At 32.0% G+C, this 25,398-nt stretch overlaps 3 protein-coding genes and 1 non-coding gene across 21 annotated transcripts; 2 read left to right on the forward strand and 2 right to left on the reverse strand.

Moving 5' to 3' along the window:
• The first annotated feature begins 6,887 nt into the window (after window positions 1-6,887).
• LOC100783648 (thioredoxin-like 3-1, chloroplastic-like) lies at window positions 6,888-9,609 on the forward strand. Its single transcript, NM_001252872.2, has 5 exons — window positions 6,888-7,406; window positions 8,549-8,623; window positions 8,886-8,952; window positions 9,063-9,080; window positions 9,210-9,609. Exons 1-5 carry the CDS (start codon window positions 7,096-7,098, stop codon window positions 9,306-9,308), a joined length of 570 nt encoding a protein of 189 aa, NP_001239801.1. The 5' UTR covers window positions 6,888-7,095; the 3' UTR covers window positions 9,309-9,609.
• A 346-nt stretch (window positions 9,610-9,955) lies between these two features.
• Window positions 9,956-10,037, forward strand: TRNAS-GCU (transfer RNA serine (anticodon GCU)). The gene has a single exon. It is a non-coding gene; the product is annotated as a tRNA-Ser (tRNA).
• A 1,640-nt stretch (window positions 10,038-11,677) lies between these two features.
• Window positions 11,678-13,291, reverse strand: LOC100784184 (activator of 90 kDa heat shock protein ATPase homolog). Its single transcript, XM_041014060.1, has 3 exons — window positions 12,146-13,291; window positions 11,972-12,051; window positions 11,678-11,863 (listed from the first exon to the last, which is right to left on the reverse strand). The coding sequence occupies exons 1-3, from the start codon at window positions 13,040-13,042 to the stop codon at window positions 11,770-11,772; spliced, it is 1,071 nt and encodes a 356-aa protein (XP_040869994.1). The 5' UTR covers window positions 13,043-13,291; the 3' UTR covers window positions 11,678-11,769.
• A 6,036-nt stretch (window positions 13,292-19,327) lies between these two features.
• LOC100784710 (gamma-tubulin complex component 3) lies at window positions 19,328-24,273 on the reverse strand. Of its 18 annotated transcripts, none has more exons than XR_005890772.1 (6): window positions 21,847-24,273; window positions 21,285-21,754; window positions 21,118-21,167; window positions 20,825-20,899; window positions 20,478-20,552; window positions 19,328-20,175 (listed from the first exon to the last, which is right to left on the reverse strand). XR_005890772.1 is itself a non-coding variant. In XM_003521175.5 (2 exons), the coding sequence occupies exons 1-2, from the start codon at window positions 24,078-24,080 to the stop codon at window positions 21,454-21,456; spliced, it is 2,535 nt and encodes an 844-aa protein (XP_003521223.1). In that variant the 5' UTR covers window positions 24,081-24,272; the 3' UTR covers window positions 20,383-21,453. The 18 variants fall into 18 exon arrangements, 1 of the variants encoding a protein (XP_003521223.1); XR_001387528.3 differs by having other exon boundaries at window positions 20,478-20,549; window positions 21,118-21,206; window positions 21,847-24,272; XR_001387526.3 differs by having other exon boundaries at window positions 21,118-21,206; window positions 21,847-24,272.
• Window positions 24,274-25,398: the final 1,125 nt, after the last annotated feature.

Raw genomic sequence — 25,398 nt, forward strand, 5'->3', positions numbered from 1 at the left:
CTTTTGAGAGAAGTAATGTTTGAAAGAGAAAAAACTTAAGTGCATGCATATTGACAAAAATATCTAAATACATTATTAATGTTATATCATTATTTTTAAAATATTTATATATCATTATTAACAAAATTAATTTATATCTAAAAGTGATTTTTATTAACATATTCAAATAACATTACTTTTCTTTAAATTACTGTTTCACTTCAAATTCACTTTTAACTAAAATTAATTTTACAAAATCAAAATAATCTAAACTCGAGTTATAACTGATAACCTAAACAAACACTTAAATATTAATATATATATATATATATATATATATATATATATATATATATATATATATATATATATATATATATCATTAAACGGGATCCATATATACCCTCCTCCTAATGGAAAAAAAATCAGAGCTAAAAATTAATTAACAAAAAGTCTCCAAAAATATTTTTTAAAATTAATATTTTATTCTCAATAGTAAAATTAAAAAATAATAAGTAATATTATAGATAAATATTTTTTCTCTTAATTAGTAACTATTTTATCTCATTAATTAACTTTTCCCTCATACAAATCCTAATTAAAATTCAAATAAACACTGAAATATATCAAAGCCATATATATATATATATATATATATTAGTTACAAATTAAAGTTACGCTTGTCAAATGTTGCCTTTCCTTTTCAACCGTATCAATATAAATCAATCTCTTTTATTTGATAGTTTCATTCCATACATTGCAACTGCCACTTTTTACTCTTATTCTTCTAAAATATTGTAATTACTCTAATTCTGAATTGTTATTTTCTATTTAAGATAATAAGATCAATCATACCTTAATAAAAGATTAAATAAATTGGTTTCCTTATTGATTAAAAAAATAGATATAAATAACTATAATAAGTTAGTTAGTAATTTTGCATTTAAATAACCAATTTAGATAATTTTCAATACTTTTAATAAATTTTAAAAGGCCTTAGTTTAAATTTTCTTTTTAAGTGTGATTATACGTTTAAGTAGCACTAGACGGGATCGTTACATACATAAATTCAGCAATTGTCAAGTTATTTCCCTTGGATTTGAAGTTTGAACCACCCTCATTTTTGAGCTAAAATTCAGACCATATGTGTATTTTTCATTCTTGAACTAAAATTTAGACCATGCATGTATTTTTCATTCTTGTTAATTTCTCACAAACCGGTGATTGATTTTTGGCGCACTACTGTACTGGCAGGATGCTGCATTAAACTTGCGTCACATTCATTCACCAAAATCTTTCCACCGACAGAAACATTATTCTACAACTGTCCCAACTTTTAGATCATGCATGCCAAACCAAATGACTTTCAATTGCAATTCCTTCGAACTCTGTCATCACTCTTTGTAGTGTGTATAGATCTGTATGTAGTCGTTGACTCCTTACAATTCTTTTTTGTCAAACACGTGTACGCAAAGTGCTGCATTGTGATCATTGTCTTATCCTGCTACACTACACATACCCACCTAATCGTGAACACATGGCGCGAGTTCATTTCATTTCTTTTGTCCTAGATTGCAACACTGTAAACGGCATAACATATGGAATCAATCGAAAAAAAAAAAAACTCAAACTTTATTTTCTAAGGAATCAGTGAAATGTGCTTTGAAATTTAATCTTATTTAGTTAATTAGGGTTATATTAGGGGGGTTTCTGATTAATCAAAGCAATCAGACCTAACTAAAATAAATGTTTGGACATCTTTGAATGAATATGACATTAATTCATTGGATCTTTCTTTTACCAGAAGGGTTGTTACTTACTAATAATGGAGTACTGTACTATATATATACACGAGACTTCCTTGTAGCAAAATTCTTGGGAACTTCTCCTAGTCCCTTGCCATTTTGACTTTTTGCAATTTCAAGAAGCATGTGTTTTCTTCGAGATTCTATTGAAAAAAAAAAACTTAGATCAATGTTAGGCAAAACAGTTTTCCAATTTAGTATTTTGATCCAAATGATTGCTTTTTATAATTTTTTTAGGAAAAGAATTAAATAATGATAGTAAAAAATTTTATATAGTTATTCGATTATAATTCATTATGGATAGGTTTATTCATTTTTAAAATAAATATTTAAAAAAAAATTATAATTAAATAATAATATAAAATTATTTTATATTATTAGTGTATAAACATTTAACCTTATTTTTTTCCCAGCATATTTCCTGTAACCAATTAACCATTAAATCTAATGTCTTTCTCAAAATAATTTGAATCATAATTTGTCACATTATGATAGATGGAACTCTTTATGCCAGACTAAATTGTGGTGATGGAATAGTTCCTTATGATAGACCAATGTTCGGTTCCATTTCCATATCATAAGTTCTTCGTATGTTCACTAGTTGTTTTCTCACATTTATGGGTTTAATAAAAAGTACAGTTCATGTTGCACGACTTCATTTACTTTAGAGTTTGTTACATAAGTTGGGGAAAACTATGCCTACCAAAAAGTTAGGGAAACTAGGTTTTATCACAACAAGCACGTGTTTTCTGTCATTAAGTTTGTACTTGAATACCAGTACACCAAAGATTAACTAACAAACTAATCAACCTCTAACTAATTAACTCATTAACTGATTTATCTAATATGCATAAGAACTTATTACACATTTACGCTCAATCTTAATCCTTATATGTTTAGGTATTTGTACTCCGAATAGAATATACTTAGCTTGGGTTTTTGTTTTCTTTGGAGACTTTGGATCCCTCTTCATTACTGAAAAGAAAAGGAAATGGAATTTTACGAATTAACTCTTGTACATTTCACCAAAATCAAAATACTCTACATATTTAAGGAAAAAACAGAAGTTGGGAATGCAGCTGAAATCGGCACATTTGTCATACATGGCTTTCGCGGGAGTCGATTCGTGGCAACAAAAATTTCTTTGGAGCTAAATATTGATTTAAATATATTTTTGTTCTTTATAATTTAATTTTTGTAAAATATGTATTTTATTTTTTTATCTTTAAAGTATTTTAAATAATGTTTTAAACAGTAAAAAAATATTATTTAAAACATTTCAAAAACGAAAAATAAAATAATCATATCTTTTAAGGACAAATACAAAAATAAAATGAAAAAAAAATAAATTACCTGAACTAATAATATATTTAAATCCTAAATATTTATAGACTTGTTAATAAAATCTGTAGAATACCAATAAAATAGAACCATATTATTTATACAGGATCGAATTTTTATAATTATTCACTTTTTTGCTTCTATTTTTCAGATACTTATTTTTTATTTTTTTTATTGTACTAGTTTTGTAAAAGACATACAAATAGATTTTTATCTAAAATAAAAAGTAAAGGTTAGTCATAAATGTCTACTAGAGCGGAAAGGAACCATGTGAGTAAAAATGTAAAATATTAAAGACGTATGAGATTTGTGAACCTCCACATGGCAACGGATGGCGATTGTAGAAATGAGGTTATTGCTATTCTACCCAAAATATAAAAAGACAAATAATGTGCTTCAGAAAAACTAACACCCAAATCCCAACTGGAATCCATCATTTGGGGCCAGCAACCAAACACGTACAGACTCGACCAACAAGTCATTCAAATTAGATACGGGACAAAAAAAATTATTGGGAAGAAACTTTCTACTAAAAAGTGATTTTATTTTTTGATGAAAATTTATTATTAATAAAATTAGTAAATTTTTTTTATGAATGTCATCTCAATCTGGATAATATTATTGATAAGTAAAAATGTAAATTTGGTTTTTTTATTTGATTTAAATTTATAATTTTGATTCTTTTATAATTTAATTTATTATTTTACTAATTCTAAAATGATAAGATTGCACACAGAACACGTATATAGACTAAATTCGTGAATTAAATTATAAGAAAATCAAAATTATAAATTTAGAACAAATAAGGGATTAAATTTGTAATTTTACTTTATCGATATAATTTTTTTATTTGTTTATTTTACTCTTTTTCTTTGTGTTTTTTTACTGTGTTTACTTTTTATATTTTTTACCATGCTTTTAAGCATGGACACTTGAAAAAAAAAAAACATAACATGATCGCTTGCTTGGAAATTAAACACGTATGTATGCCTAGGTGACCCGATCACTTTCTTTTGCACCGTTGGATTGTTTCAACCAGTCCACAACTCATGTGACCAAGCGTGCGTCGTACTATATAATAAGTTAAGAACACAGTTCTCCTTTGATCAGAAAAAGGAAAAAAAAAAGTAGTTAATTTGTGAGTTTATAAGATTAGAAATTTAAGAATATTTAGATGTGGCTTGGTTCCAGTGTTTTTTTTTTATTTTGAAAGAAAAATGAAAACAAAAACATAAGAGTAAAAATAATTTTTTTTAATTTTTTAAAATATTTTCGCTAAAAAATTTCAAAAAATAAGTTCAAAACTAGAAATAACACATGAATGGTTTCAATATTTTCTGAAGAAATAAAAATATAATGACATCTTAAAATATTTTTTTTGATATATGTTTTCTAAATTTTTAAAATAAAATTATTTTCAAAAAAATAAATAAACAATCAAATCAAACATCAATTTAGTGAACCTTTGGCCTTTACTTTGGAGACTTTAAGGAAAAATAAAGAGACTGGTCTTGTCACATGATCCACCAACCCGATTATTTTCTAAGAGATAGAGCAAGGCATGCTTTGCAGTGCAGTGAGTCCCAGAAAGCATGCCGAGAATTACTAGTATTTCTGTTCTTCCATTTGAAGCAAACTTACTTATTAAGCATATGCACCCCTACCTGCTCTCTTTGCCCATTTATGAACCTGAAAAACGAATCAATTATGAAATTAGGACCATCTTGACCAATTGCCGTTCAATCATTTTATACAAAAAAAACAACAACAAAGAAGTTATTTCTTCTCTAGCATAAGGTCATTCTTCTAAGTCCCTAGAAATTGATGATCACACTTCTCGTAGTGAACCTTTAACCTGCATGTAATAACTATCAAGATTGTTAAAATATAAGACAAGCCTAACATATGGTCAAAATAACTTTACATATTTGACTAGTAAAATTATTGTTTAAATTAGTTGGGCTCGGCCCAATGCAGTTCACATGGAGTCAACACAGTCCACAATAATTGGACCAAGAAAAAAAAGCCAGCAATTTAAAAGTGTCAAAACTAACAGTAAATTTAGTTTAGAAATATTAAAATAGGCTTACTTTTGGTAATTGTGTTTTACAGTTGTTTCATTTTGTTTATGTACATTAAATTTTAAATTTTCATTTTGGTCTTTTATGTTTTGGAAATATATTATTTTTATAATTTTTTCATTTTTCTATTAAAAACGTTAGTGTTGCATTGACTTTTAAATTTTAATATGATTAAATGTTATTTTTGGTTGATTATGTTTAGTGACAACTAAAAATGATTACCGTATTTTTTATTTAAAAATCACTAAGTGAATAAAAAAAATATAAATTTAAAATCGCAAATAACAACTTTCACTCTTATCAGTCATCATCATCGTATTATTATTATTACAAGGCCTTTTAAATAACATATTTCGTTGCAATATATAGAATCTAACAAAAAAATTACAAGGCCTTTTAAATAACATATTTCGTCTTCTATTTTTTTTTGTCTGTAAGAAAACAACATTAGGGAATATATGGTTTCAACTTTCAAGTGATTCTTCCATCGGCCCAGTATTCATAATTATAGCACAGCTTACTAAATTTGTAAGATGGTATTTAAAAAACGTATGAATTTCAAAACAATTTCATTATTATTTTAATATATTATGGAAATTTAGTTGGTTGTGTTTACAAGTGTTATGCTCATACATGAATTGCTCCATGTTGGAAAAAGTACAAAAAACAAATTATAGATATTTATTAATGTATATTTACTTATTTTTTAGAAATAATATTTACTAAGTTACTCCTTGGATATATTTTTTAAAAGAAAATTGAAGTTATAACTTGTCAAAATACTCATTCTAAAAAACAACAAATATACCTTAATAATCCTAAAAGTATTTCTTATTTTGGTCACTCATTTTTTAGAATAAATATTTTGATAAAAAAATTATAATTTACAAACAAACAAAAGACTGAATAACACATAAGGAGGCAGAAAGAAAGAAATTTAAAGATAAATCCTTCCATTTTTTTCACTTTCTTACTTTTATTTTTTTCTTTCTTTTTTTATGTTGGAGATCTTATATTAACTAATAATATGATGAAATTAAAATATATAAGTAAAATAACACATTGGTGGGTAACCCTCAACATACAAACTAATTTTATTAAATTAAATTGAATTCAAACTTAAATTTTAAGATGATATGAAAAACTATCTTAATAATAATTTTTGAATCTATCAAATCATCTACTATTAGATTGTTATCAAATCAACCATGAATATTCAGTCAAACAAATTTAACTTATAAGGTATCACATTCTTTGGTATGAGAAAGTTTGTTAAAAAATTTATATCAAATAATATAATACATGAAATTAAAGTATACAAATGAAAACAATTCTTACCTGTTGTGAAAAAAAAAAAAATTCTTACCATTCAAACCAACCAATTTTCTAAGGTTAAGTGAAGGCAAAAACTCAAATTGTAACAAAATATATACGAGAAATAGCATGAAGCATGCATCATTTTCCTACACAAATATAGTGTCTGAATTATAAAATACCAAGGTATTCGAGCTTTATCCTTAATGCGTGGGCCCATTATTCTTTACCCTTCCGATGAATACATTTCCTCCCCAATCCTTCCAAAGCTGTGGCTGTGCACACCTTGCGGATAAGCCTTGGGCTTGAGCCATGTTTCCTAGTTTTTTAAACAATCAAAACTATTTTCTTTTCATTTTCATCATTTATTCTTCTTTTCCCCCCAACCCGCTTCACAGAATATCAGACCAACAAACTAACTACATGCTTTGTCCCCTAAACTTAACAAACCACCAAGAATGATTCTATTCCTTTTTTCCTGGCAATCAACCCATTAGAGAAAACCATTTTCATCATCACCTTGTTGTGTCTTGTTATTGAAAGATCTAAATTTTAAGCTTGTTGAGCAAAAGGGTATGTCTGTTATAGGCGCGTATTCTCATTTTCTCTACGGAGAGGTTTACCAGAGAGATCAACAGTGCCCACAGTACTTGGTCAGTGGGAGGGGCTATTTTTTCTCTCACAAGAGTGGTTGTGGGAACATATGGGTTGGAAGCAGAAAGAGTGAAGGGAAGATTATTAAAAGGAGGAATTTTCGTGTGGAAGCTATGTGGCCAGATTTGTCAAGACCGAGTGAATTGGAGATGGAAGAAATTAATGATTCTGAGCAGCTTGATCAAATTCTTGTTCATGCCCAGCAGAACTCACAGCCTATCCTCATTGATTGGTTGGTACTTCTCTCTCTCTCTCTCCATCTTTTGTATAACTTTTTTCTTTTATAATTACACACTAACTAATTAGAAATTATTTTAAATGTAAAATTTTAATAATTCACACTCTGTATACATTCTTCTTTGTTGAATTCAATTTTAGATTTGTTTGATTTTCATCGTACCCATTTTGCAGTTAATTTCACCTACCATTATGCGCATATTCACTCCAACTAGTAGTTCTAAAGTATGTTTAAAATATGAGGTGATATTACCATTTTTTTTCTCTTCTTTATCCTATTCTGGCTGGCTGGCTGTAAATATTAAATAGAGGATAATGTGCAGAGCGGTGCAGTCACTGTAGCTAGATATTTTGAACATATGATTGGTGCTGGGATATTTTGGGAACTCGACTATCATAAATTCGTAATGTCTTAGGATTTGTTTGCCAATTAAATACACCTTGTCTAATTATTACTATAAAATAATGTATAATATTAATTCAAATGAATAAGTAGAAAATGTAAATAACTCAGATTTTAAAAATTAGAAATATTTATTTTTCGAAATTAAGTATTTGAGATAAAAAAAATTAAAGTAAAATTCAAAGATTAAAAGTAATTGTTTTAACAAAGCAGATTTTTGGGAGGGAAAAAACGAAATTTCAACTTAAAAGAAAAATTGAAAATAACTAATAAGTTATATATATATAACAAAGAACTTTATTTTACTATGGATAGTAGAGTGTGATAAATAATTAAGTTAAGGGTTGAATGATAACTAACTATTTAGTTTGTATAATGAGTGCTTGTTTGGAACCAAAATGGTGATTTGTTCTAGTTTTTAACACTTTCAAAAAAACCAAATTGGTGCTTCACTCTAATTTTTACATGTCACAAGGTTAAGAATAAAGACAACATTTAGCTTCTAAAACGTAATGCCAATTTCGATCCTCTAAATAAAATTAACGCCAATTCTGTAATTCAATCATAAAAAGTGATATCAAAATGCTTTGAAGAACTAGAATTATAACTTCTTTTTTTTTTTTACCTTTACAAGACTAAAATGAGTTTATTTTTTAAATTATAATTAGAGTGCTATGGAATTTTGCGGGTAGACTTGGTCATTTGATTACTTGTTTTATTTTTTGTAAATGTAGGATGGCTACTTGGTGCCGGAAATGCATCTATTTGAAGCCCAAGTTGGAAAAATTAGCCCCTGAATATCAAGACAAGTAAACTACTCATACTCATTGTGTCTTCTTCAATTAGATGGCTCTTAAGATTTTAATTTATTTAAACAGATATTCTTTCAAAACTAATTTAAACTAAAGTCAATTCTGCCTTGCTACATCTTTAAAAATGATGTTCTCCAAGCCTTCAACTATAAGATTAACCAGTACTGCGAATTCAAGTATGAAATACAATGTCTCTGTTAATCCTAAGCAAACTAATGTTACTAATTCATTTGTTTTCCTTATTTTGGCACTGTTTCAGAGTCAAATTTTATTTCGTGGATGTGAATAAAGTACCTCAGACTCTAGTCAAGCGTGGCAACATATCTGTAAGTATGAATTTTCATTCTTAATTATTTCTGCTAACTATGTGTTTGTTACATACATAATTTCGTGTGCTCTTTTTGACTGTTATTTATTTTGTTGTCCCGCATTGCAGAAAATGCCAACAATTCAGGTGCGTCTCCCATTAAATTACCTTTTTCTATACGATAACATTAAATGGAAAAATAATTCTTGCCATTACAAAGGTTGGTTTAGATATCTTAGTATGGGAAAATAAAACGAAAATGTGAAATCTTTGCAGCTGTGGAAAGATGGAGAGATGAAAGAAGAAGTCATTGGAGGCCATAAGGCCTGGCTAGTTATTGAGGAAGTCAAAGAAATGATCCAAAAGTATTTATGATTCTTCTATTTTATTTTTCTTGCTCCCTCAACCCCCCACCCCACCTCACAAAAAAAAAAAAAGAAGAAAGAAAGAAGTTACAATTGAAGAAACTAATCTTCCAATGTTTTTACTTTTTTTTCTTTAACATTTTTCATGTTGGCAACCGCATGTAGCTGTGTATCATATATATATATTAATGGAACTGTGTACCATAGCTGAAAGAAATTTAAGTGGAAAAGGAAGATGCTCACTGTTTCTCCCTCCCTCTCAACCATTAGAGATTTAGAGGGGAAAAAAAAGTGGGGGTTTTTATACCAAATAACAATTGTTTTCGCTCAATCACACCACTTTGAGTTTGGAAGGAAGCACACTAACAACTGCATCCCACAAGACACAAGAACTTTATTTTATGATAATTTTTAACAATTAATTTTTTAATAATAGCTTTTATTCACTTTAAAAAGAGTTGGATTCAACTTTTTTTTATAAAAAAAGAACTACAACCTTCAAAGGAAGTAAAGATAAACCGAAGAAAGGAGCTCAATAAGCTTTTGGATGAAAAATCACGTGTAGACCGTTAGTGGCACTGGAAACTTCGCGTATATATATATATCTATATATGAATTCGCTATAATTTAAAATATAAGGAATATTCTTTCAATAACGTCGCTTTGGCCGAGTGGTTAAGGCGTGTGCCTGCTAAGTACATGGGGTTTCCCCGCGAGAGTTCGAATCTCTCAGGCGACGTCTATTTTTTTTCCAATACATTTTTTTGGCTTTCATTGTATTACCCTTGGATTTTTCATTTAGATGTACGTATTTTCATGAAGTCAAGAAATAACTTGCCCAAAACGAATTTTGTATCTATCATATAACTTTTACTATGCTATGCTATTTTACCAGAACCAAATACTGAAAGGTTGACTGGTTTGATATTTTGCGTATTCGTTTTCAACGAGTTATAAATTAATTTTTAACGCGATTATTAAGCTGACAGATTAAAATATGTTTTCAAATTAATCCGTGTCTCTATAAAAAGACTTAGTCATACGTTTTGTAAAATAGGCACTGAGATCAATTGAATCATCAAAAACTGCATAACTTCGTATTGACAAACAGAACGAGCGAAATAAACAGAATCGACCCTACAAACCCGAAGTAAGACAGAACGCGTAGCCAACAGTTTGATATTGAAACCAGCTGAGGCAGACACTAGCAGTCATAACCATCGAAACCTAAAAATAGTTGTACTTGAGAGTTAAGACTAGACCGCAAGATTCAAATGCTTTGCTACGCAGATGCTACAACACCGTGAAGCACAGACATTCAAACTGCAACATTGACATAAAAGGGCGACCACATTTTATCACCAGGCAAAAAGCCACACAATCCACAATGGCACATTGTCTGCTTCTGCTACATTAGTAGTACCATAGTTTTTTTCACCGATTTTAAGCGTTCAATTAGTAAGCGTATTTGAATTGGTAGTGAGTTGAACTCACCATAATTTTTAGAAGCAACAAATAATTGCTTTTGTGGTCAACTCACAATGATTTTCTACCACCAAACCAAATGAACTCGTGATTGATCCTGATTAACAGGGCGTTTGGTATTTATTTTCACATTAAAAACGTTAAAAGCTACTCGGTAGCTTCAAAACGACATGGGTCAAATGGTTTCTAACGAAACACCAGATACTCACTGGGAAATACTCGCAGAAAGCTTCCAAATCTTAAAAAGTTGGAGCTTAAGGGTGAACCTAGAAAGTTATAGAAGTGCAAATCCAAATGCCACAGAACTCACATTGGCTAAACAATGTCCCAATTTTTGGAAGCGAAGCCAATGCCTCAACTTGGGAACAAATACCAACAAGAGAAACAGAACAACCACCATATTGAATCGAAAGCATAGCTATAAATATTCAAATCTCCTTGACCTACAAAGTATTCAGTATCACGACTTCCGCCAAAAAACGCACTGAATCATATTCTTAAAATGACCCAGACAATCATTTTCAGCAGACTTGAAACAATTGTACTTCATTCCAAGTTCAAGGTGAGTTAGCAAAGTCACAAGCGGGCTAACAATCCCTTTGTCTCATACCAGGATAGTTCATGAACCTTAGCCATTACAATGATATATGAATATAAATTAAAAACATGTAGGCGGGAAAGAAAATTTGCTATCCATAATAAAATAATCCTCTCTAACAGTGTGTGAGATGCAGATTTAAAGCAAGGTCACTTGTCAATTTTCAACTTATTCATCATTGTATGACAAAAGTCACTAATCACAAACAACATTCACACCAAGCATGCCAAATAGCACAACCACAGATGCATAAAGTATTAAAGATGCAGAAGCAGAAAGCATTGCAATCCACAATATCCAATAATCTCAATCATCCATTAATCGTTCCTTACTAATAAATGTCAAAATCAGCGAATTCTACAACGCAGGAAACACAATCAGAAAAATCTCAAATTCCAAAACCAAAAACAGCACGTATCCTCTGGAAAATAAGATCCCGCCACCCCCTTTCCGTGTTCTCCACCACAGTAGCATTCCCATACCTGTAATACAGATTCAAGAACAAATCACACCACCTTAACAAACCAAACAAAAGAAAACAAAAACAAAACTTCCCCAAACCATTCCCAAATTCTCAATCAAACACTCACCTATCCTCTTCAGGCACATCAGTATGTGTCAGCTTAACAACCGTAACACCCGATTCAGGCTCCTCAAACTCAAGCCTCACCTGCAAATAAACACAGATAATCACATTATTCTCATTTATGATTAAAATCATTATTTTTTTCTAACCATTTAATACAAAACCCAAAAACACTTACTGTGGATTGAACTCCATCATTCCAGCTTCCAAACCTCCATCTCTGAACAATCAACTTACCCTCCTGCAACTCTAAATTAGTTCCAGTAACCGACCCATCGAAAATGCTAAATTCACCCCCAACCTCCTTACTAATCCTCGCATTGCTCTGTGTAAAACCCTTCCACCTATTCTCATCCATCAAAATCTCAAACAAATCTTTAGCTCTGCAATTAAACCTCTCCGTCATGCTAATACTCTTCCTTCCCTTCTTCACCTTCTCCTTCTTCTCCTCCTTCTTCGGCGCAGCAGCCGTTGTTTTCGTCGTCGTCGGAGTCGTCGTTGTCGTTGTCGCCGCCGGAGACGGCGACAACGACGACGGCGCAACCTTCTTGGGTTCCAATTCGTCCTTAACAGGACCTCCTTTGGCCATGCTCTGCACCCAAACCCTAACCTTCTCCAAGATCAAGGGCTTCCCCTTGGAAACCATGGCATCCTTAATCCTCTTTCCAACCGGTCCCTCGTCGTCGACAGTAACCCTAACCTCGGGATCCTCGTCGGCGTTCTCGTCGGAGATGTAGGGGATCTCGACGGTGCCGTCGACCTTGAGAAGAGAGGTTCCCAGGGTGTCTTTGGCCTCTCCCTGCCAATTGAGAGTGAGGCTGATCTCGTAGCCGGGGATGATCTTCCCCTTTCGGACATTGATGTAGGCCTCGCCGTCGAGGGAGCGAAGCGACGTCGTTTTGAGGAAGAGGTTACCCTCGCCGTCGAGGATAGGGAGGTTAGTGAGGAGGCTGGTGAAGAAGGTCTTGGACCAGTCGAGGCAGTTGGTCTCGGACCAATGCCAGTTGTGGACATTGGTGCCGTCGGGGCGGTCCTCCACGATCCACCGCTTGTCGCCCTCACCGTAACGAGCCATTGCAACTGATGCCTCTTTTCTGGGAGAGTTCCTTAGTGATTAATAATAATTGGATTGGGGTGAGGGTTATGAACTATGATGATTATTATTATATGTGTTGAGTGTGTGTGGAATGGTCTAGAATGAAAAGGAAGGGTCTAGAATGTTGATGTTGCTTTGGGTACACTTTCTTCACCAACCAACCAAAGCCCGAGAAGGTTCCCTAGGGTTTTCTTTTTTGGATTCTTCCCATGCTTCAACTCTTTGCTTCAATCAAGCTTTTAGACTTTAGACACTCATCTTAAAATATAGGAGTGTTTTTTATACGCTTACATATATGTTTTTAGTTTTGTAACTTGTATGTTTTTAATTTAAATTTCTGTAAAAAAAAAATAATCGTTTTTAATGTCGATAAGTTTACATTTTCTAATTTTTGTTAACAAATATTTTGTCCATTTTTAATTTTGATAAATTTATACTTTTCTAATTTTGATCCTATAAACATAAATTTATAGGAATTATAAATGAAAATTTTGAATGTTAAAGAGACTAAAAAAATACAAATTTATAAGGACAAAAGATGAAAAAAAAATTACAGCGACCAAAAATGATAAAACACTAATTTTTCGGGGAAAACAATTTAAACATTTCTATATTGTTTATTTCATGAAAATAGTATATTGTCTTATTTTAATTGATCTTTTCATGAGAAAGTAAAAACTTAATTATAACTTTGTTTTTCCCTTACTTATAATTATTATTTAAATTTTTAAAAAATATTATTGTGAATATTAGATTTTAATAAAATCTACTAAAAAAAGCGTTCTTATTTATCAATCTTTTGAGGATGTGATATTATTATAATTGAAACAAATGCTATCTAATGATAATGTTTTTAGTATCAGATTTCAAGGCTCGATTGATTAAGTATTCTAGTCGATTTCATTTGATTTTTTTATGTTTTGATTTTGAGGTACAAAATTGAATATAAAGTTAAGAAAAATGTTTTCAAAAATTATTCCCATATTGATAATCTAACTAAATTCAACACTTCTTAATAACAACTTAAAAAAACTTTTCTTGTGAACATACTCCAAAAAGATAATAGTGCAGTATATACCGATAAAAAAATAGTGCAGTATTCTTTAATGATTAAATGCTTATTTTATGTAATATTTAATTTTTCAATCATTATGATTGTATAAATCTCGTTAACTTATTTTACTCAAAAATATATATAAAAAATGTATATTAAATATGACTAAATTAAGAAACTTGGTAACAATAGTTTGAATTAATATCAAATTGAATGGAGAAGATTAACAGAAAAAAAGTTGAAGAAAAGTTTAAGTTCCAACTTCTAAAATATATTAATCTAAAGTTGATTAGGTTGGTTTATGTTAACAAAATAAATAACTAGAGCCGGTGTTGCATCAAACGAAGTATTTGGTTAGTCAAGTTTTGAAAAGTGAAACGCAAGGGTATTGCGTATGCAACCATGCGGTGTGTGTTGTTGCTGACAAGGAAGGAGCTGGAGCTGCTGTTTTGATACGCTCTTGTTCTCCCGTTAGTGGTAATGCCAAATACTATTATATATAGCACAATCATAATTGCTATCAAATTAACCATTTTGTTAATTGTTTCTGCGTACCTCGATGGTGACATTTAAATGTTTTTTTGTGTTACTGATTCAGTTTATGGATGAATAAAGGGATAGATGATGATTAGATGGTCTAGGTCATTCAAGTGACTTCTTAACGTGGATGCATTATGGATTATTCATATTCTCTTAAAAAGGAAAAGAAAACAATCTTTTTGAGAGATGATTATGTGGCCTTCTTGTGTGAAAAAGAATAAATCATCACTAGTTTGTAAATTTTTTGCTTATTTCAGCTGGTAGTGTGTACAAGGTGAAGACTTCTGAGTGCCATATAGTGGCTATCCATTGATAGAAGTGTGCGAATAAAATTGAAAATAATTCATGGACTCTTGGGTGCTAATTAACACCTAGAGAGAGAAGAGGAAAAAATATAGACATGAGAGGTGATAAAAAGAAAGGAAGATAAAGAAAAATGATGGGTGTTAACAAGGTGTTTGGTATAAGTGTTTATATATCATTAATCAAATAAAATGTATGTGTAACCATTACTGTTATCGCTAATCCATAGCAGGAAGATGGATGATTAATTGGAAAGGTGAGGCTTTCAGTAGAGGTTCAGCATTGTTGTTACAATTTACAATATGTATCATTCTTTTCTCCTTCTTGGATCAGTAACAGACTCACAGTTCAATTAACTCTAGCAGAAAGACTACAATCTCTTGTTTTTATTATAAGAAACTTACATAAATTTTATAGATTCATTTTATAATATTGGACAATGTCACAGGGTTGGATGCCATTCAACAGCGCCGAGGTCTGAAAACTGAGAAACCTATACTTCTCACTGGTCCTGGGAAGGATAGTTCCTTTCCCTCCCTTTTCATCTGTTTGAGATGCTTTTGAGGAAAATATTTGGTTAAAGTTTTGCACTGCCATTTGACTTGTCAAGTCAAAGATATCTATATTCTAGTTCTTTACCATCAACTATTCAATATAGTTAGTTGTTTTGTTCATAAAATACAAACTAGTTGCAATTACAGACTTGCCTTCTGTCCTGACAAAATTTTATTGAGATTAAAAAAACAGAATGAAAACTGTACCATAGTAATGATCAGTAGATAGTTCAATACCATTGTATTTTAGATTTGTAATTTGTTTGCCGCATAATTTCATGGTTTCTGATTTTACATGCCTGTGATCTGTGAAATAACTTCTTGTCTAGTTTAAGTTTAATATTTTGGATTTCTGAAATAGGTTCACTCTCTGAGTTCTGAATATTGTGCTTGGCCTCCTTTAAGTTTATAGAAATCTCACATTTTCAATTAATAAGGTTGTGTCATTTTTGGAATGTAATATCTGCTTGCACCATATTCTAATATAAACCAAATTACTATTTACTATGATCATAATGATAAGTGAGGTTCTTGCTAGAAGGGGAAAAATAGGGAGGATAGGAGAAAAACAGGTTCCATCATTTAGTTTTCATCCTCTTTTTCATCATTAAATTTGTTAGCAACATGCTCTTTCATATTTTCTTTGTGACATACTCTCTTCTTTTGGGTGAAGGTGAAATTTATGTGAATCTCACTAAATATGTGGTTCTCATTCCAAACTAGTGACACCTACATGAATTTCAATCAATAGAAGAGAGTACATTGAAAAGAATGTTAGAGATTGTGTTGCTGGTACTGCTCATTCGACCATTTTCCATGCTTTTTCTTAAGGACTAAGAATATTGGTGGGGATGAGAATTTTCTTCTCAAATGTCCCTGCATATCTAAAATATGATCTTGGTTTTTGAAATAGATTAACTTCAGTGTTCTCCCAAATCTTAGGTTGGTCAGGCACTGGGTCTTTCGACTGAATGGTCCAACCATCCTCTCTATACACCTGGTAAGCTTATAGTTCAACCATCCCAACCAAATGTAAAATTGACAAATGGATATCCATGGTTTTTCAAAAGTGGAAAGTGGGTGTGACGCAGGTGGTTTGGAACTCTTAGATAGTCCAGAGCCAGAAAACATATTGGTAGGTCCACGTGTCAGTATCCAATAGGCTTAGCCAGAGCATGTCAATGCATTGTGGAGATTTGCCATTGCAGGTACCCTTTGGATTAGTGCTCCAAAAAACACTCTCAGGCCGGCCTAATAGTGTACTAGTAGGTAACTTAAGGGATAAAAATGGTTTGATGATGATTAACAGATTACGAAAATTCCCAAGGTATATTCACCTTAGACAAAAGATTAGAATGTGTCCTGTATCACCTTTTTAATTAACAAGCATATGCGCGTACAGCTGTTTTATTACTGCATCAATGCTTGCTATTTTCTTAGTAATGCCCAAGTACTAAAAGAAAAAAATCAACTTTAAGGCATGGTAAATTTTTATTCTAAAATTATAAAACTAACATAAGTTGATTTTAGCTACTATTATATAAGAGGAGTTTTATAATTTCAAAATGTACATTTTTTAATAAATAAACATCAAAACCTAAAAAAACTCCAAATTAATCATAAAATATAAGATATTTGAGAAATTTCTAATCTTTAAAGAGATTAAGATACGTCTGAGTCACTCCCTAACTAATACCAACACGGAGTTGTATTGTAAAAAAATGAGCAAAGCCTAAAACTTTAAACTCACAAGAAAGAATTAAAGAAAATAAAGAAACGAAGGAATTTAAGAAAATCATTGATGACACAAGAAAATCAAGAAGATTAGAGATCATTTTTATTTATTTTTAACATGTAACTTAGAGCAAGTTAATTAAAGTGTTTGTAAATTTAAGAGTAAATTACGCCTCTTTCCCCTAAAAGATGTGAGCATTGTTTTCTCTAGTAACAAATTTGAGTACATGACACTTTATTCCACTTTATATTCTTCTTGAATTTTTTTTAAAATTTTATGAAAAAATTACCCTTTACATTATTCTCCCTTTTTATATTAAGATACATACTTCTTTCCCTTGATAGATGCAAATATAATACATTTTACTATATTTTTATTTTTTGGTTATATGACAAACTATATTTCACACTCTCCTACCTTGAGATATTTAAATCTTATATTTTTGTCATTTTTTAAGAGATATAATTTTCTCTTTTAATAATATGAAAATATTCAACACATTTTCTTACAACTTTTTATTATAAAATATTACAATTTATATCAAAGAATAATTATATTCGGGCATCGAGTGAATGAATAACTGGGTAAATTAAAAATATTTTAGTATAATTTTAATTTAAAATATAGTTTAAATTTTCTTAAAGAATATTCTTTAACGGTAAGTTAAATGAAGTATATCATAGATTTCAATTTTCAACAATGATGCCAATAAGAGGAAAAACACTATAATAAACTCACGGAGAGTGTAATTTACACGATGTTAAGTTAAACAAATTCAACCATTTATTTTGTCACAAAAAGAAAGAATAGGGTAATAGTTTCATCTCTCACATGACTTTAATTTACTCTAAATGTAATGGGTCTTTGTTCGAGTGATGTGCTCTTATTATTATTATTATTATTATTATTATTATTATTATTATTATTATTATTATTCAATAAATTACAAATTTAAATTATTACAAAAAATACTTACACATTTTTTTAATTTATATAATATTAAAATGATATTCATATACATGTATACAAATCTACTATATATTTCCACATATTTATAAAAATAATAATATCATAAACATATTTTTAACATTTAAACTAGTATAAGAAGTTAATTAAAATCTTTTTTTTAGTATATTTTTTATACAAGATATCTATTAATAATTAATCTTTACTAAAAAAAATTGACTAATCAGTCACCTTTAATAGAATTCTCTTCTTTTAATTCACAAAACTCAAATCAACAACTTATTAAAGTTAAAAAAAATTAAATGAAAAAGAATCTTTGAAAATACATAATAGAGATGTGATGTATGTGGTTTTACAAATTCCTATCGGTAAATTAGAGAAATTGTAGATAAGGCAAACAAGTCTTTGGTGAAACTATAAAAATATGTTAGGATGTTTAGTTTAAGAAATTAAGGGAGAGGATAAATATTATATTTTTAAATCAAAGCTTTAAAAGAACTATATAATATTTTAAAAATGAATAAAAATTTAACACTTCAATAGCAGGTAATTGTAAAAAATAAAACGACCCTTCAACCATTCACCAGACCAGGTAATAACTTGAATTAGTCAGATTTACAGTTTTTTTTATTCATATTCTTTTCCGCCAATATCATCATCAACAAAGTTTTTTTTAAAACGTATTAACTTTCAACAACAAAAAATTAAAACGTATTAACTTTAAAAGAAACAAAGAGACAACTGATATGTGGAGCCATTAATAACATGCGAATCCATGTTAAAAGTATGTTTTCATAGTATGAAGTGTTATTTTTATTGAAGGCCACTTACGGTTTTTTTTTTTTTTTGCACTCTTCAAAGGCTCAAATTACATTAGGATCTGAGTGAGATAAATATCCCAAAACATTCTCAAATTCCAAATAAAGCATCAATCTTTGCCGTACTATACATATTTCATCCAAGATATGATATTTTCAGCATTACAGTCAATAGTTATTCCTTTCGCTTAAACAATTACGAATCATATTATTTAAGCAATCGAATGTGATGTAAAAGATGATGCTTTACGCAATACGGAAGACAAAAAAAACTGAAAAGGGACAACAATGACATTTTTGCTAATAGGTTTCTGTCATTCATATCTGCATTATCTCAACAAGAACAACAACAAAATCTTTTCATTATATGAGGTTGCTTGGCTACATGGATCAAACAGTGCCATGATATTTTATTACGAATCATGTTATAGACAGAACATTAACCTCTTAATAGTTTCACTTTCACCTATAGTTTTTTTTTCATGCCTTCATTCCTCTAATAGATGTGCCTCTTGCTTTAACTTACATTCTACACACTCTGCCTTACTTCCACCACTCGAAAAAAAAAAAAGATACGTGCCTCTAAAACTCGTCGCCACATCTCTCCAACTAGAATTATATCATCCACACAACAGAGCATGCATCATAACATTGACTCTAAGATGCACATTAAACACATTGATATCATCCTACAGTTATTAGAAAAAATCGCTATAACCCCACCTTAAGTTCTCATACTATTTGTGACTCCCCCAGGCTCATACATATCCTTGATTTGATGCAACTTACACTACTTTCTTCTTTTAAGGTCTTCTCCCAATATCCGTCTTCACAACTTATCAGCTTATCATATGCTCTCTTTGTATTATTTATTGAATCGACAAAGAGCCAGTTGTCGATCTTATACAGCGATTATAGGTATTTTGGTAGTGCATATGCAACACAGCAAGATAATTACTAACCAAGTTGGTTCTTGTTCTCACCGAAGCTCAAACAACTAATTTACTACTAGAGGGGGAAAGGGATTGCCTCATCCCCATCTATCTATATCAGGAAAAGAATCAGAAATTATAATATCTGAATCATAAATTACATAAGCTTGATTGAACCTTAGTTAAAAATTCAACCTGTATCACCACCTCCTGCAGATGCAATAGATTGAGCTAACTCAGACTTCAACAAAAGATACTTTTTCCAAATTTTAACCCAAAACTCTAGTTAAAGCAATTGACTTGATAAAATTGGAGAATTCTCAAGAAATTTGTTACCAATAACTATGATATGAAGAATATTACTGGTTGAGAAAATATATTTTTGGGTTAACAGTCAGCAGATTAATGATACCAAAATAGGAAAACTGTGGCTTAACAATTCTATTATTTTGCATCAAGTGCCCTCTATTCCTGAAACTCTATGAAATAATACATTACCCAGTACATTGTACCTTCTCACAACATTTCCAAAAACCTAAAGTTGCTTGAACCGCTCCAACATTTTCAGCCAAACCAGCAATTTCCTACTAAACATTCAACAATTCTAATAAATACGGATATGTTGTAAATCTCTAGAATAAAGAAATCCTTTTAAAAACAATGCAACAAAGTTTCCATCACCCAGTTTTCCAATTTGAAATATGAGTACTGTTAATACTTCAGCATGAGTCAAAATTACTCAGACTAATAAGCTCTATCATTCATGGGTAAGCGCCATTAAAATAACAAAATAAGGTTTCAGTCTTCAATACTAGAGACCGAGCTAATAGAAAATAAAAAAGAAGCTCCTTCATATTACCTTAGACGTGTATAAAGTATATTGAATTGCATGGCAAGCATCTTGCTACTTGATTCACCTGTGGCTTTATATTAACTGCCACAAGGCAAAAAAAAATCAAGCACTCTGCAGAGTGTGAAGAGATAGTATACCAGAAGAAATACACAAGAACGAAGGAACTAGATTTTCAGATGACACCCATTTTCATATTTTCATTCAACCAAAATCTAGTATACAAATGAACAATCTCCGAAAGCACAGCTTGCAAAAGTTGCCAAAAACAATACTAAATCATTAGATATTCAGATACTTACGTCTGTACTACTCATATCGGGCATCCAATTGAATATTAATAGCTTCATATCTGCAACAAACAATCTTGCAAATCACAAAATGTGACTACCTGTAGAGAAGGAGGTCACATTCTCCATAGAAAACAGAAGGAAAAAAGAAATTGAGGAAGTCATGGCATCCAACATACCTATATGGTCAATTAATGACCCATTCTGTTGGTCCAAAGGAAGTTAGCAACAATAGAATTGTTCCACTCAAACACACAATGGAAGTTAGCTGGGTGCAACGCTTTTAATGCCTTGTCTTTTTGAAGAAACAATGCTTCAGCCTGACCCTCAGCCTTATTCACAAATTTCCTACATGCTAGGACACAACCGCCTATAAAATTCGTTGAAGTCAAGACGGAAAAAGAGAAACTTTAGATCAACATGCTGCTGTACAGGCAATTGAGAAATGAATCCCTCTTGCAATGATGAATACTCCTTAGCAATTGCATCCAGATCTTGCTCCATATTTCGTAGAAATTCACCAGCTCGTTGTGTTAGGGCTTTTCTCCCATCAGCAATCCAGGATCCTTGTTCTGCAGATTTATCACTTAGTTGCTTTCGAGATCGTGATTGATTCTTGTCTCGAGAGGATAGGGAGGATTCTGTGAATCTGAAACAAGCACATGATCAAATGTCAGACGTGGCATATATTTATGTTTTCCAGGGTGGATAGGTATACAAAGGAAAAAGTAAGATCATTACCTTGCTTGCAACTCATGAATACCTTCATACAACCGATCCGCACGGCTCCGAAAACGTAATATAAGATCAAAAATTACAAATAGTGACTTGTAAAGAGACTGGGAAAGCTCTCCAAGGAGAGATTTCTCTACAATAGAATGCAGATATTTTTCATGAGCAGCAAGTAGATCATCAAGATCCTTGGCTACTTCCATCTCAGCCAAAAAATTTGACCATGATACCTCCAACACTTCAAACATTATATAATATTGCAAGTTTGAAATGAAGTGATTGATTTCAACCCACAGAACCTGACAGCGCCTCAATGTCGAAACTAACTGCATCTTTACTGCATGTTGCAATCTGGTGAAGGAATTAGAGGTAATGCAGTTTGGCTTCATGGTCTTCCAGGCTCCAGTAAGCGCATGTTCCACTCGTCTAAGCTTCCACAGAAAATTAAAAATTCTTAAATACCTTGCCATCACAGATTCCGTGAACACCGTATCAAGTGGAACTCTAGCATCGTATTCTAGTGAAAATACATCCCAGCCCCTATCACCGCTTTCATGTGGCATCATTTTAACCCTGAGCCTATCCAAAATTTCAGGATCATCATACTGAGCATTAGATGCCCGAATTGCAGTTTCCAGCAATCCCGAAAGTTTAAAAGAGCTTATAGTGTTAGCCGGCTCAGAAAGTTCAGGCCCAACGATATCCATCAGATACTGCACAAAATCACCTTGCCCAAGCAACAAATACTGCTTAATTGCAAGACAGTGTTCTTTGAACTTGTACCTCTTGAAAATCACATCCAACAAATGCTTATCAATCCTCTTTGAAGCTTCATCCACCAAAAACTCAAGGGTATCCGTTTCTCCATATCCAAAACCACCTCTTCTCGCCGTTGCTCCATGATCAGCAACAACCTCGGTCGCAGCATCAGCCCAACCATGATCCTCACAACAAACGCGAAGAAAATTAATGGATTTCCCGGTCCTCAATATCCTCTGTGCAAGCGAAGGTGAGATAAACAAAGGAAGCATGGAATCATGGAGCCTATACCCTTCTCTCCAGAGGGACTCAGCCTTCACAGGCTGTCCAACAATGAAAAACTCCGCAAAGATATCCTCCAACTCCCCTTCCAAAACCCACCTCCTCACCATCTCAAACAGCGAAGAACACACCCTCTGCAGCAACCTCCTCATGAACTCATGAACCAACGGATCACCATGCTGCGCGTGCAAATGAATCGCCCCCGCCATCGCCCCGCCGCGCAAAACCCTGCACTTCTCAACTAAATCAGCCATCAGCCTCATCTTCACCAAGGGCTCAGCAACCCAGACCGCAAGCCTCCTGAGCGAAAGGTAGTTCCCGGAGCTCGCGGATTCCGAAACCAAAGGAATCGGGTTGGAAGCCTGAGCCTCAAGAACCGCCAGCAGCTTATAATACTCACTAAGCTCGTCCTGCAAAGCGGAGCAAAAAGCCTGGCCCACAGTTCCCACATCTTCATTGGGAAACCGATCCATACTCAGCGAAATGTAACCGCTAACGTTTCTAAACAAAACCCCCAATTCACAGAGATTGTAAACCATACTCCTAGTGGCTCGGGGAACCCTAATTGAATCAGGTATCACATAACGCTTACTCTCGCCGTCAAATTTCACGAACTTACCATCCACTCCTTGGCAAGCATAGAGCACGTCTTGGACGAGAACCTCTTCCGACACCTCGTTTTCTTCCTTGACTAGATCGACGAACTCGCGAAACGCGACGTCGCGGCGGTTCTCGGGGTCCTTGGAGATGAGGAGGGCGCCGTTGTCGTTCCAGGGTTTTTTGTTGGAGGTAGGTTCGGAGAAACTGAGGTTGGGGAGGAGAGGGGTGGTGGTTGCGGTGGTGGTGTGGCGATCTTCGGAGACGATTTTGAGGAGGTAGATGACGGCGAATTTGTTGTTGACGCTTTGGGCTTTGGAGGAGAATTTGGAGAAGAGGTCGGCGAAGGAGAGGGCTTCGGAGGAGTGGCCGTGGGTAGCGAGGCGGCGCTTGATGGAGTCGGCGATGGCGGCGGCGTCGGGGGCGACGGAGGGGGTGAGGCGGCTGGAGAGGATGCGGAGGGCGTAGCGGAGGGAGTTGCGGAATTCGGGGGAGTTAGGGTTTAGGGGAGGGGAATTTGGGGGGAGGTTTTGGGAGAGGAGGCGGTGGACTAGTTCCTTCACCAGATCTGGAAGCTTCTGCTGGTCTTCTTCTTCCTCCATCATGCTGCTGCAACCAACTTTCTCAATGGAGTGGAGTGAGTGTGAGTGTGAGTGTGGGAAAAAAAGGAATGCTTTTTTTTATTTTTTGAAAAACTCTCGATCTCTCCCTCACCACTCTCTAAGCAACAGTAGCAACTAAGGGATTGCAAATGTCCAATTCAATGCCTCAAATCTCAATGGTGCCGTCTTCAGATGACTTTTTTTTTCTTTTTTCTTGTGTCTTATTTTTATTTTTGGTAGGTGGATTTTGTGTTTCCATTAACATTTTTCTTTGGGATTCAGTAACCATCAATTAACTTGGTTCATTTTCTTCTTTAACTCAACCTCTAAAAATAAACTTCAGATTCAAATTCAAATACCTAATTAACACAAATGATAATAGTTTATGATTTTTAATCAAGTAATTCATGACTCACGTCTTAATTTTAAATATGAAATAAATTATATTAAAAAGTGAATAATTATTTTGGTTAGTAATTTATATATGAATTTAACTAAAGAGTTTGATTTAGTGTAAAAAAAACATTACATGTTATTATGACAAGTTTATACATTTTTCTAATAACTATTTTAAAATTTATATTAGGATAACTTTATTAGTTTAGACTTTAGAGTAAATATAAATCCAAACATTTCAGCCTAATTACACATTTTGTCCCTAATCTTTCAATTTTAGCAAATTTTATCATTCATTTTTTCTTCACATTTTCCCCTTTTTTCATCAAATTAATATAAAAAAGGTATTTTGCATTGTAATTGATTTGCTTATTATTTAAAAGTATAAAACATAATCAGATTAATTTCAATTATAATCACAACTAATTTGAGTTAAAAAAGGATAACTTGTATTGTAATTAATTTAGTTTAAATTAAAAATATGATTTGTATCATAATTTATTTGATTATAATTAAAAAGGATAGATTGTATCATAATTAACTTAGTTTTGATTAATCAACAACAATTGACAAGCAGTTTGTATCTTTTAACCAAATGGTATATTTGAATCTTGATTGATTTTTGGATATAAAATAGATCATGTTGGGAAGGAAATACCCAACTTTTAAGATCCTTAACGAAAATTAGTGACGGCTTTTGGTAGGGGCTACTTCATTGTTTTGTTTTTTTTTTTTTTTGTTGAGTATTCATTATAATCTAATTTTCTACATATGTAACGAAAGCAATTTGTTATTGGGTATTTCTGTAAAAAAATGAAAGTAAAATGGAATGTAAACTCAGAGAAAAAGGAGGTGAGAAGTGAGAACAACATGCATGGGTCGTGCTCAATTCAATGTCGTCGCAACATAATTTTTTTCTTGTGCT

This window comes from Glycine max, chromosome 3, assembly GCF_000004515.6.
Source record: "Glycine max cultivar Williams 82 chromosome 3, Glycine_max_v4.0, whole genome shotgun sequence".
NCBI classification, from domain to species: domain Eukaryota; kingdom Viridiplantae; phylum Streptophyta; class Magnoliopsida; order Fabales; family Fabaceae; genus Glycine; species Glycine max.